Genomic DNA, 13,489 nt, shown 5'->3' with positions numbered 1-13,489 from the left:
CAATGTCCTTCCAATTAATGGATTTGATCAAAACATCCAGCTGAACAAAACATGTAGGCCTACAGTAGATTTATGAAGAAGGGAATACTCTCCCATTTATTTACAGAGCTTTTGGTTTATATTTAAGCAATAAGGCCCGAGGGGGTGTTGTATATGGCCAATATACCACGGCTACGGGCTGTTCTTAAGCACGACGCAATGCAGAGGTGCCTTATTGCTATTATAAACTGGTTACCAACGTAATTAGAGCAGTAAAAATAAATGTTTTGCCATACCCGTGATATACCACGGTTGTCAGCCAATCAGCATTCAGGGCTCGAACCACCCAGTTTATAATACATTTTTGTATCACTCTGCAGTAGCAACATAATTACACTCTGGTCCCTGCAGGTTCGTCCAAAGATTCTATGATGAGCAATATATCCATTATATGGGAAATGTAATTTTTTCTTTAAATTTTTTTTAATGTTTGTACTGAAAATACATTTTCTTACTTGAACAAAATCTACAGCATTCTACGAAAATGCCAAACTAATTTTATGAAAAGGGAATAAAAAGGGAACAAAAAAGGGAACAAAAAAATCATTTAAAATACGAGCATACTTTAAATGAATGCTTAGCTTGCTTTTACTATTTTAATGCTTTTAAGGCCGCGATTCATGCCAAACAGTGTTGAGTCTATTGCAAAATGTCTATTAAAGCTGCCTCTTTGTAAGAACCTTCCATCATCACTCTCACATACTTTCAGTGGTGTGAAGTACTTCAGTAAAAATACTTTAATGTACTACTTAAGTGTTTTTTTTTTCTATCTTTACTTTTACTCAAGTATGCAATTGGGTACTCCCTCCATCACTGAATACTTTACATGAGTGGATATATCCTTTATGGATCATGACCCAAGAAAAGCCTGAATATTTGACTGATTCATTATGAAAACAGTTGCTGCATATCAGTTATAAAGAAGAGGTGGTGGTTAGGGGGAGGTGAGCTCCCTGTCCAATGAGTCGGATTAATCATAATCAGTCAAATATTCAATAACGCTTTTCTTAGCTAGTGATCCATAAAGGATATATCCACCTACGTACAGTATGTGAGCGTGGAAGGTTGGAAGGTTCTTACAAGGAGGAAGATTTAATTGGGATTTTGCAATAGACTCAACACTGTTTGGCCTGAATCCCCAGCCTAACTATGTCAGCAAACCAGCCAAACCTCCTCATCTACAGCTGCAGGTTCCACACTCACTCACATCCGTTTGTGACCAACCAGCGGCGTAGTGTGTGTGTGTGTGTGTGTGTGTGTGTGTGTGTGTGTGTGTGTGTGTGTGTGTGTGTGTGTGTGTGTGTGTGTGTGTGTGTGTGTGTGTGTGTGTGTGTGTGTGTGTGTGTGTGTGTGTGTGTGTGTGTGTGTGTGCACGCTTGCATGTGCATGTGTGATTGTGTGTGTGTGACACCAGTGTCAGACGCTTTCTGGTCATGAAAATATTTTAGCCACTAGATGGAGCCCTTAGCATAGAGCAAAACTTCCAAGAAGAGCATCTGAGTTGATGCGGTACATGTACAGCACAGGAGGCTGGTGGGATGAGCTATAGCAGGACGGGCTCATTGTACTGGCTGGAATGAAATATATGGAACAGGTCAAACATGTGGTTTACATATGTTTGATGTGTTTGATACTTTCCATATGGGTGCGCCCATCCAGAAAGATAGATGACTCCTCATGGATATAACCCATTTTAACATGGATATTGCCATTGAGGGCTTCCACCATTTTAAAGTAGTCAACTGGGTAGGTATTCCTATGAGTTGGGAGGAATCAGCCAATGAAGAAGAAGATAATGTACTACTTTAAAATGGAGATAGCCTCAATCGAGCTGCCCATGCTGTCCCAGACGTTATAATGGCACAGATACAAAGATGTGTCCTATATCTAGCTCTATTCGTGCTCCTATACTCAGTCCATCGCATTTTCAAATCCCTCCCCACAACTCTCCCATGCGCGAAATGAGCAATGACGTCAGGGTAGTAACTCCAGCACAACTTTTCAAACACGTTGCATTCTACCAGACAACCAGTAAGTGTTGGGCACTGAACTGTTCAATGCGCCTAACGGGATAAGGAGAGATGGCATGGAGCAGACAGGTCAAGATTCGCAAGGTGCTTCGAATAACAAATAGTCCAGTTAAGTATCTGAAATGGATCATTTATTAGAAGTAATTCACATTGGATGTATTTATTTATTTTTATAAGAGAAAAGCTTTTTAAACTAGCGCTGTGGCTGTCCGGAACGTGGATACATTGTATCTGATTCTGACCAACTAACTTCTGTTCATGGAAACAATTCAGCAACAATTGTATCGAACGGATTACAGTCGATATTGTTGAGTTGGAAATTCGGGAATATAACTGTAATTTGAAAGCGAGTGTATTTTGGAAGTTGCCTGATGTCTAATGCCACTGGACGAGAATAACTTTTCTCCACGTCGTGCTTCTTTACGAAAACCTGTCAGAAGTTAATAAACTGTCTGAACGGACAAATTCTTAGTTGGCTTCATCACCATGAGAAAGTGTGGATTCCAGTGTCAAATACCACGATGGACTGAGTATATTTGTCACAAATAGTTTATTTTGAGAATAGTGCCTTACCGTGCTTTATAGGGAGCACTTTGACATATAATATAGCCTACATCTGAACAAAGTCGTGATGATTTCGGAGGAACGAAGTAGTCATGTATCCAAGCAAGCCCTCAACTTTCCAGTGGGCCTATTGATCCGCTCCCCGAAGAAGAGCCTGGCAAAGCTGGGGAGGAAGCCAAGCAATGGATCCCTGCAGTAAGTCCTATTATTTATATCCAGTGTGTCTACATTGTGGGTATTTAAAATGGAGTACCCTTATTTTGCAGAATTGGATTTCAGTTTTGTTACATGCAGCTGCCTGGGATTTTGTATATTTTAATGGACTTATGGCCTTCAATAGAAATGTAATTTATTTGTAGAGAGGTGCCCGAAATACTGTCCTCTTATTAATTACCCATTCATTTGGTGTCCTCTCTTGAACTCTCACTTTCATTTACATCTTTGCCTTGCTCTCTCTGTTTCACTCTGTCACTATCTATGTCTCTGTCTCTTATTTATCTCTCTCTCTCTCTGTCTCTCTCTCCATCTATCCATCCATTTCTCCCTCTCTCAGGTCCAGCACCTCGGATGGCACCACCCATTCAGCAGAGAGTACAGGCGTGAGGCAGCCGGCCAAGAACAAAATCCGGCGTCACAACAACAGACTGTCGACGGTGTTCAACCGGAGCCCTCTCCTGCGGGGTGACAGTGGGCAGGGGCATGCCCCAGGTGGCAGGAGCATGGCGGGGGACCTGCAGGCTGCAGATGACCCTGCTGAGCTGTCCAGTCAGATGTCTGCCCCAGGTATCCTAAAGATCTTTGGCAGCGACATTTGCCAGGGAACCAACTACAAGAGTGTGCTGGCCACGACTCGCTCCAGTGCCAAGGAACTTGTCAAAGAGGCCCTGGAGAGGTGAGGGGTTAGGGATGCCCACTGGCATAATGTGATTTGTTAGCATTAGCTTCAGTGCAAACAGGCAAGCTGAAAGGGAACATTCCTCAAGGCTGAATGGCATGGACTGCAATACTGCTCATCCTAATATAGTGTGAACCATTGCAAATCACTTAAAGCTGGTGATATGGATATTTTACCCAAATGATCTCAACGCCATTTTATTTCAGGAGGAATTAGATCTTATCATGGTATTCTGACTGGACCTCTTTTATCGTTGCTTAGATACTGTCTGGAGAAAGAGGATCCCAGTCGATATGTGCTGTGCGACGTGATTGGCCAGACCGGAGCAGACCACCAATGGAAGACAGAGTGCTTTCGAGTCGTGGGTGACCACGAGAAGCCCCTCATGCTGCAGTCGCTATGGAAACCCAAAGAAGGCTTCTCCAGACGCTTTGAGATCCAGAAGAGAGTGAGCGTAGAGGAACAGAGTGCTAAAGAGACCGACACCGTCACAGCAGGTATGTCAACCACACAGGTGCAGCTCAGTGACCCCCCTAACAACAACCTAAAGCCCAGGTAATCATTCTGTCTCTGTTGGGGTGGCATTGGATCTCCTATCTCTGTCACTAACTGTAGGGTAATAGAATCCATTGTCCAGCGTATCATGAGACAGAGCAGGGGAGATGGCAGGCAAGTGAGAGGTCAGAGAAAAACAAAAGCTGCAGTGAGGGGTAGACAAGGTCAGAGTGTCCCCTCTCTCTTATCTGGTATTGACAACAGGGTCCCAACAGGTCCCTCTGAAGCCCCCAGGGCAGGGGACTGGCTATGGCTGGATAAGCTTTTTCTGCTGGGACCTGAATGTGTCCACCGCTCCACATGTTATTCTTTCCATCAGAGCTTGCCTCCTGCACACTGGACACTGTGTGGTCCTGTTGACTTTGACATGCATTTGTTGTGATTCTCAGTTTTCATCAAACCCCACATCACCCTCCACTCTCTTTTCTCCACTCTGATTGGGGGAAGCTGGGGGAAGTTGCCCCCCCCCCCCTGCAGGCCTGACCAGCCCCCCTGACACAGTGTGGCAGAACAATGTGGAAGAACGCCCACTTCCACAGCTGATAAGGCCTGGGAGCAGGAGCTGTTAGCTGGGTGTGAAGCTGAGCTCTCTGGACATTTCATGGTGCTTAATGGCTCCAAATGAGCTGAATAGTGTTTATGTTGCGGTACATCAGCCCAACAGCCAGGAACGCCTGTTGATATCAGATAGAGGACAACACCTCTCACTACCCCTCCAGATTTCCTCTCCTTCCCCTTCTATGTTTGCTTTGACTGAGAGCCAACTCAGTAAGACATTATGATATGGTGGTGTGTGATGGACTGGAATGATTTGATGGAGGGCTCCACTAATAGTTTATTGAGTGTTTAGCATACTGTGAACTTTCCGTTTATGCATAGATGATGACGTTTATGTTACATTGACTATATCAGGACACAATCAATGATTTTGTAATAAACTATGAATACATGATTAATAATCACTTCTCTGCATCTAGTCTCATCCTCCCTCTCTCCCGTGCTCCTCTCTGCCCCAGGTATCAACGCCCAGGCTCGTAAGCTCCAGAAGGGCCGTTCGCGGGTCACCTCTCTGTTCATGGACGGCAGTGGTGAGGATGTGGAGGGCCTGGGGATGTGGAGGAGTCTCAGTGAGATGGACCTGTCTGCCATGGAGAAGGAGGCCGTGCGGGCCCAGCAGAAGGCCCAGCTCATCAGGGAGGACCCGGAGGCCGAGGCCGACAAGGAGGCCCTGCGTCTGGGCATGGAGAAGGAGGAGACGGAGAGCAGTGACGACAACACCACCCAGTACTCCATCCACCCGCCCTTTGACTTCCCCTACTTCCTGCTGCTGCAGGGATACAGCTACAGACAGGTAGGGAAACTGGAAAGTGAAGCTGTTGCCACTGTTATACATTAAACCCAGATGCATTTGTTTGTCTATCGGATTATTGATTAACTTAAATGATGAGTAACTTTAATGAAAGGATTGGCTTCAGTTTACACAGCTGAAGTCAATTTGTTAGATAAGAGTCAGTCTGTTCTTGAATAGTTAGGCTCAGAATAGGTTTGTATGGTTGGAGAATGCGTCCTGCTGCGACAGAGAGATGTCATGCTGAAATCCTTCACAGAGGGCCTGGGCAGCCAGATAGCAGCAGCTGTAATTGGTTGAGCCGGGTGGCTGCTCCATTGAAGACCTTTCAAGGTTCTCAAGTGTCTCTTGGCAGTGTCGCAGAAACACTGTGACGAAAGGCTTATCAGAGACACTGAGGTGTAAACAAGTATACTCCACTACACTATAGAGGCTCCCACTGAACCTCTTAGGTTAAGACCTGGGGTTAAAATCCCCAGAAACAGAGAGAGACAGTGAGAGAGAGGAGCAGAGAGCAGAGGGCTTTAGCTACAGTGAGGATGCTATAACAGGGACAGCGAGAGACTGAGTCTTGCTGCTGGATTACAATGGGCTCAGAGTATTGGGCTCAGAGCCACGAGCTCAAGCAGAGTCTGAGTAGACCGGCATGTTGTGGACAGGTGATCCTCGTGTCCACACACTGAGTGGGCCAGCCTGGGTCATGTACTGGAGAGGCGGGACAAAGGAGCTGGCCCTGGCCCAGCAGTAGAGTTCCCACACTGGGATGTGTTGTCTCTCGTCAGGGCTCGTTGAATAGATAAGGAACACTGTGCTCACAATCACAGCTCAGCTCAGCCCTGCTGGCTCTGCAGTGGAGGTGGAGATAGGCCTGATTAAAGGTACATAGTATTAGAGAATAGAGCAGAAGGAACACTGTAATGTCTAAACAAACTCAGTGGATGGTCACATACACATGCCTAGTCTACACATTTGCACACAGGCTCGTGCATGCCAGAACACACATGCACATTTAGGCACAAAAGCTGCACATTCAACAAAAAATTATAATATTCTTCTCAAAAATAGATTTCTGTGGGTGACAGATTTTTTTTCTGCACTTTTATGTTTTCTGCAAAACATTCTGGATATTTCAATGCAAAACCAGAGTGAGAGTGGCAGGCTGTGGCCTAAGCAGAGAGCCAGAGAGCTAGAGGGCCAGAGAGCCAGAGAGCTAGAGAGCCAGAGAGACAGAGAGCCAGAGTGCGAGAGAGCCAGAGTGCGAGAGAGCCAGAGTGCGAGAGAGCCAGAGTGCGAGAGAGCCAGAGTGCGAGAGAGCCAGAGGGCCCATAGAGCTAGAGAGCCAGAGTGCGAGAGAGCCAGAGTGCGAGAGAGCCAGAGTGCGAGAGAGCCAGAGTGCGAGAGAGCCAGAGTGCGAGAGAGCCAGAGTGCGAGAGAGCCAGAGTGCGAGAGAGCCAGAGTGCGAGAGAGCCAGAGTGCGAGAGAGCCAGAGAGCTAGAGAGCCAGAGAGCTAGAGAGCCAGAGTGCGAGAGAGCCAGAGTGCGAGAGAGCCAGAGTGCGAGAGAGCCAGAGGGCCAGAGAGCCAGAGAGCCAGGCCCATTCCTAGAAACAGGAAACGCTGCTGCTCTCTGTTTGTTTGTTCATATCAGTCCTATGGAATAGAAATGTTCCAGCTCCATAAATGAAATAGTTTTTGTCAGGCTTGACTAGTTATTTTCGAAAGTGTCTTTGTGTTTCCAGACCAGATTTTCCTGAACTTAGTCGCCTGTGAACCATGAGAGCTGTAGTGGATTTGATTTCCTTGTAAGTGTTGTTGTTCAAGTGCAGGTCAGTGTAGTCGCAATTCACATTGACTCACAGCTATTAACTCCCTTCCTAGACAGTTTGATCTATTCTGCCAGATATCATGTGCAGGAAAATAAATAAAGGTTGTTTTGAATATTGCTTTGAATAGCCAGGGACTCTAACCATTTAGTTAGTTAAGTGTATGTGCTCGCACGCACTGCTCAGTGGCTGATACAGTATCATGACCTGCCTGAAAGGCTCTGCATGGTCAATCCGATGTCTGAAGTGGCCGTACAGCATTTACTGCGATGCAGCCTCCGCAGACGTCAGGGCTTTCATACTTGATCTTAGCGGAGCAGAGCAGTGTTATAGTGAAGGAAGTTGTCAAGGGAGTGAGTTTGTGTTTATACATGACGTACCGCCCCCACCTACCGTCAACGAATCATGTCAATGCGGAGCTATAAGGAGCCCTCCGCATTGTTACAGAATTTGAGAGGTGCGATGCGGTACGGAGCTTGATTTGGCTCTGCATGCCTCTGGAGGCTCCGCAATTGCGACACACCCTCCATATGGAGCCTCCGACTACATTTTCAGATCAAGCATAAATTGTCTTTAATAGTCTTGGGACGGATGACCGAGCGACGGGTGATGTTAGAAGGTCATGACCTCCCCCACACTGATCCTCAACAGAGGGTCCCCACAGAGGTGCTCAGTCCACTCATGTACTCCCTGTTCACCCATGAATGCGTGGCCACACACTTCTCCAACTCAATCATCAAGTTTTCTGATGACACAACAGTGGTAGGCCTGATTACCAACAATGACGAGACAGCGCTACAGGGAGGAGGTGAGAGCCCTGGCGGAGTGGTGCCAGGAAAATAACCTCTCCCTCAGCGTCAACAAAAGGAAGGAGCTGATTGTGGTCTACAGGAGACAGCAGAGAGAGCCCGCCCCCATCCACATAGACGGGGCTGCAGTGGAGAAGATCAAAAGCTCCAGCTTCCTCAGCGTGCACATCACTGAGGACCTGAAATGATATAAATATACAGTACCAGTCAAACGTTTGGACACACCTACTCATTCAAGGGTTTTTCTTTATCTTTACTAGTTTCTACATTGTATGTATAATAGTGAAGACATCAATACTATGAAATAACACATATGGAATCATGTCGTAACCAAAAAAGTGTTAAACATATTCTTCAAAGTAGCCACCCTTTGCCTTGATGACAGCTTTGCACACTGGCCTTCTCTCAACCAGCTTCACCTGGAATGCTTTTCCAACAGTCTTGAAGGAGTTCCCACATATACTGAGTGTACAAAACATTAAGAACCCTTCCTAAAAGCGAATTGGGACATGAAAATATATCAGCTTAAACAAAATATAGATTTTTGGAAAACTCTGCCTATTTCCTTGGTTGGTCGTATAAACCCTATTAAAATGGTTGTCCTACCCAGGTTTCTTTACCTCTTCCAATGTCTACCCAATTTCATACCACAAAGCTATTTTAAGAAACTGGATTCAATAGTAACTCAATTTTTATGGGATAACAAGGCAGCCAGAATTGCAAAGAAGCATTTATGCAAGTACAAGATAGAGGGGGGCTTTGGCCTTCCTCACTTCAAACTGTATTATTGGGCTGCTAATCTGAACATTGTGTCTTTCTGGAGGGAAAGTTTACCTGCGATGAGACAGAAGGATATGCCTTCATGGCTTTTGATCGAGCAGGCCTCCTGTCAACGTTCCTCACTCCCTGCACTTGTTAATAGCCCATCATATGTGAAAAAATCCACTTATGACTCCAATCCAGTCATTTGTCATACGCTTAGGATCTGGAAACAGATTAGGGATTTTCTTAACATACCCACTGTTTACATGGACAGCCCGATTAGCCTGAATCATGCTTTCCACCCTGCATTGGATGATGTGGTGTTTTCACAGTGGAGGGAGAAGGGGCTCACAACAATTGGTAATCTATACATAGATGGTCAGTTAGCTTCATTTCAACAATTACAGGCAAAGTTCAACATGCCAACAACACATTTTTTCAGATACCTCCAAATCAGGAATTTCTTAAGGACACATATCCCACAGTATGGCATGAAGCCAAATAGTCCTACATTAGATAGCTTGATCCTTGTCAAACCCCATTCAAAAGGGTCGGTCTCTAGACTGTATGATGTGCTACAGGCCCACAGAGGTATCCACAGACACCATTAAAAGGGCTTGGGAACAAGAACTTGGTTCAGAAATCTCAAATGAGGACTGGATAGAAGCTCTCAGGAATATAAACCACAGTTCAGTGAATGTCAGACACAACCTTGTACAGTTTAAGGTGATACACAGGTTACACTACTCTAAAGTAAAACTGCATAAAATACTCCCGGACACCTCACCACTGTGTGAGAGGTGCAAGCAGGATGAGGGGACGTTGACCCACTTATTCTGGACATGCCCTAAATTACATGCTTACTGGGCTCTCATTTTTGATTACTTATCTAAGGCCTTTGATAGAGTTCTAGCCCCAGACCCATTGATCGCTCTGTTTGGTACAGTTGATGGGAATAACCAGGAAGGGAAAGCTGTCTCTCTTTGTACTCTATTAGCCAAAAGGCTCATATTGCAATTTTGGAAATTGGAGACTGTACCTACCTTTGAAATGTGGTTACGGGATTTAGGGAATGTAATACATATGGAAAAGATTCGATACAACACCTCCAATAGAAGTCCAGTGTTTTACAAAATATGTCAGCCGATACTGGATAAATGGTCTAGTCCCGCTTCATAACTGGGCTGACGATCTGCTGCTACTCTGTGCTGTACTACACTCAATATTTACTTTTGGCTTAACTACACTGCTTGTAATGACTATATGCTGTCTTCTTATACATGTACCACCTAATAGGATTTTGTTTTATTTTGTGTATGTGTGAGTTAACTTTTGTTTTGTCCTCTAAATTGGCCATCCCATTCAACAGTACAATGAGTGTCATTGTTTGTATTGCTGTCTTTTTTACTTTATTTTTATTGGAAAATAATAAACATATTATAAAAAAAAGAACCCTTCCTAATATTTTGCCCTCAGAACAGCCTTAATTTGTTGGTACCCCACAAAGTGTCGAACGCGTTCCACAGGGATGCTGGCACATATTGACTCCATAGCTTCCCACAGTTGTGTCAAGTTGGCTGGATGTCCTTTGGGTGGTGTACCATTCTTGATACACACAGGAAACCTTTGAGCGTGAAAGACCCAGCAGCGCTGCAGTTCTTGCCACAAACCGGTGCGCCTGGCATCTACTAGCATATCCCGTTCAAGGCACTTAAATCTTTGGTCTTGCCCATTCATCCTCTGAATGGCACACATACACAATCCATGTCTCAATTGTCTCAAGGCTTAAAAATCCTTCTTTAACCTGTCTTCTTCCCTTCATCTACACTGATTGAAGTGGATTTTACGTCAAAAGGGATAATAGCTTTCACCTGGATTCACCTGGTCAGTCTATGTCATGGAAAGAGCATAATGTTTTGTACTCAGTGTATTTTTATATGATATTGCTCGTTCTTTCTTTTTGGGGGGAGATTATGTGTGTATTTTTTTTTAAAGTGATTGTTTCATCCACTTCTCACTCCCCCTTGCTACTCCCTCTATGGACAGTCTACCCCCCACCCCAAACGGACACTTACCCTGCCCCCACATTTATCATTGCTACAGTTGTAAATGTGTATAAAATATTATTATTATTATTATTGTCTAATTCACTTCTCTTTTTTATCCTGCACTGTTGGAGCTCGGAGCATACGAATTTCACTACCCTGCGATAACATCTGCAACACTGCGCATGTGACTAATAAACACATAAAAATAAAAAAAGACAAATCTGCAAATCTGTGTACTTTGATTTGATTTAACATGGACTTCTGGTTTCACACCTAAGCCCTTCCATTCCTGTCCCTCCACCACACTGCCAGTACATGCTTATCCTGGATCTGTTCTGTCCTCACATAACACACGCCTCTAATGCGCTTGCTTGATCAATCTCCAAACCATTACACAACTTCTCAATTAAAGTCCTAGGTCTTTTATTTGCACTTTGTATTGTGGTGTCAAAGTGCATGCGCTTACTTTGTAGTTAGGTACTAGGCAGGAGCAGTGTAATTACAGTGTAGTTAATACATAGTAGTTACTAATGATCATAGCATATTGCAAACTGGAACCAGTACATTAATTAATGCGCCAGTCATTCTCATGGATTCTGCTGGTTGACCTTCCATTGCCCCTCCTCTACACTGCAGGACTTTGTCATCTACCTGATGAGCGGCACCACCACCATCTTCGGCTGCTGCAGGGAGCACTGTAACGGAGAGGACGAGGAAAGGCTCAAGGTGGACGTCCTCCTCTTTGCCCCGGACATTCTTCCCCAGCACTGCTGTGTCAGGCGCCTGGACTCTACCAACTCCTCCCCGGGTGACACCAAGCGGACTCTGACGCTGCTGAAGCCCCTCCACGGCGCCCCCGTCACCCGGAATGGTTTCCTCCTGAAGGAGGAGGTGGAGCTGACCCCTGGGGACCTGGTGGGTCTGGGCCGACACTACCTGTTCATGTTTAAGGACCCTACCGCCGACCCAGGGGCCCCACAGACCCCTCTCTGGATGAAACAACTCTGCCCCGCCCATGACGGAGGAGTGGGAGTGTCATCCTCCTGTCAATCATGTGGCTCCGCCCTCCCCATGAAATGGCCTAGGGTCCAGAGGAAGCCGGCTCCTCCTCGGTGGAAGGACCCAGAAGGTGGAGAGGTATCGCTGAGCTATGAGTTGGAGCAGGAGGACATGGTCCTGCAGGAGGTCCTGGTCATGGTGGACCCCAATGGGGACGAGGCCAAACTGACCCCTGCCTTCCTGCTGAGCCTGTCCATCCAACACTCAGCCACCACGTTCCAGCTGACACACTTCCGAAGGTTGCTGCTCCGCATAGCCAGTCAGATCCAGCTCACCATGTGGGTGAGTAAAACTATGCACCTCCACTATGCACAAAAACAATGCACTCTCTCCAGTCAAACGATTGACCTTTTATATCATCACGCCACAAATAAACCTTGGATCGTTGAACCTATGAATTCAACATACTGTGTGTCTCAAGGGTTCTGTAAAGAAATGTAATCAAAGGTGACATCAGGATGGAATATCATTTAGATAGGCTTGCTGCTGGTTTGAAATTAATGTTGTCTTTATCTCTGTCCTCTTGCAGGAGAAGACAAAGGAGCTTGCTGTGATCCAACCAGAAAGGTGAGTAGCAGCCTCTCCAACCTCAATCACTCAGCCTGCCCCAGAAATGCTAACAATGAACAGCAAAGATGACAACAGGGTGAAGAACAGTGGCAACCTGCTGCCTCTGACACTAACACCCCTTTCAACTTTAGTGTTTGCTATGAGTCATATACCGACTCTATGTAGAGCCAGGAGTCTTAGAATATGATGCTACTGCCTTCCACTACATTCCAACAACAATGCTACTTGAATTTCCGGGAGGGATGTGTAGTACACACATATAGCATTCTCTCATTGTCACATGTCCCAGTGACTTCTTTACAGAATAAGAAGCTGAGAAGGAGTCATGGTCTCTTGATGTTCATACTTCTCTGTATGCCGCCCATTGAAGTGTATGAAGTCAAAATGATATCTCATGATGATTTAATGTTATGGGACATTATTGCAGGTCCACTGTATTCCAAAGCTGTGCTTTGGCTGCCTGCTGAGAAAGGAGGAAGGATTTTTAAGAATGAATGTTTAATTTCATATTTCACTCAATTGCACATGGAAATCAAATGTAATGGTTTAAATTAGCATTCATTCCAAGGAATAGAGACATGCTGTAAAATATGAGTCACTCGCAAGCCACTTTTAGTGCCATTCACCCAGTACAGGGTATTTGTTGGCTGTTGGACTGAACTCAGACCTGTCTATATGTCTCCCCTTGCAGGAGCTTCAGTGATGTCCAGCAGGAGCCAGAGGATGTGCAGCTGCTGAGCATAGAGGAGCTGATCCCAGGCCTGCGGCCGCTGGTGCTGTGGATGGCCAACTCCATTGAGCTGCTGCACTTCATCCAGCATGACGTTCCCCAGCTGCTGCCCTGGAGGCAGGAGGAAGAGGAGGAGGAGGGCTCAGAGCCGGAGTCAGAGATGTGGTCCACTAGGACTGCCAGTGAGGAGGCCATGACAGTCCTGGAGGAGGTCATCATGTTCACCTTCCAGCAGTCTGTCTATTACCTCACCAAGGTC

General features: G+C 45.7%; 1 protein-coding gene across 2 annotated transcripts in view; it reads left to right on the top strand.

The window, feature by feature from the left end:
• Positions 1–2,054: 2,054 nt before the first annotated feature.
• The window catches only part of LOC139564944 (ras-associating and dilute domain-containing protein-like), a 32,022-nt gene continuing 20,587 nt past the window's right edge, over positions 2,055–13,489 (top strand). Inside the window, exons 1-7 of one of the 2 annotated variants that reach the window (XM_071384885.1) lie at positions 2,055–2,828; positions 3,187–3,525; positions 3,790–4,025; positions 5,100–5,434; positions 11,508–12,212; positions 12,460–12,497; positions 13,192–13,486. In XM_071384885.1, coding sequence (XP_071240986.1) covers positions 2,701–2,828; positions 3,187–3,525; positions 3,790–4,025; positions 5,100–5,434; positions 11,508–12,212; positions 12,460–12,497; positions 13,192–13,486 — 2,076 coding nt within the window. In that variant the 5' untranslated portion in view covers positions 2,055–2,700. The remainder of the gene's footprint in view (positions 2,829–3,186; positions 3,526–3,789; positions 4,026–5,099; positions 5,435–11,507; positions 12,213–12,459; positions 12,498–13,191; positions 13,487–13,489) is intronic. The other variant, XM_071384884.1, reaches the window with a different exon arrangement.

Source organism: Salvelinus alpinus, chromosome 36, assembly GCF_045679555.1.
Source record: "Salvelinus alpinus chromosome 36, SLU_Salpinus.1, whole genome shotgun sequence".
NCBI lineage: Eukaryota > Metazoa > Chordata > Actinopteri > Salmoniformes > Salmonidae > Salvelinus > Salvelinus alpinus.
The sequence above is the reverse complement of the archived record's forward strand: the minus strand, read 5'-3'. Positions and strand labels throughout refer to the sequence as shown.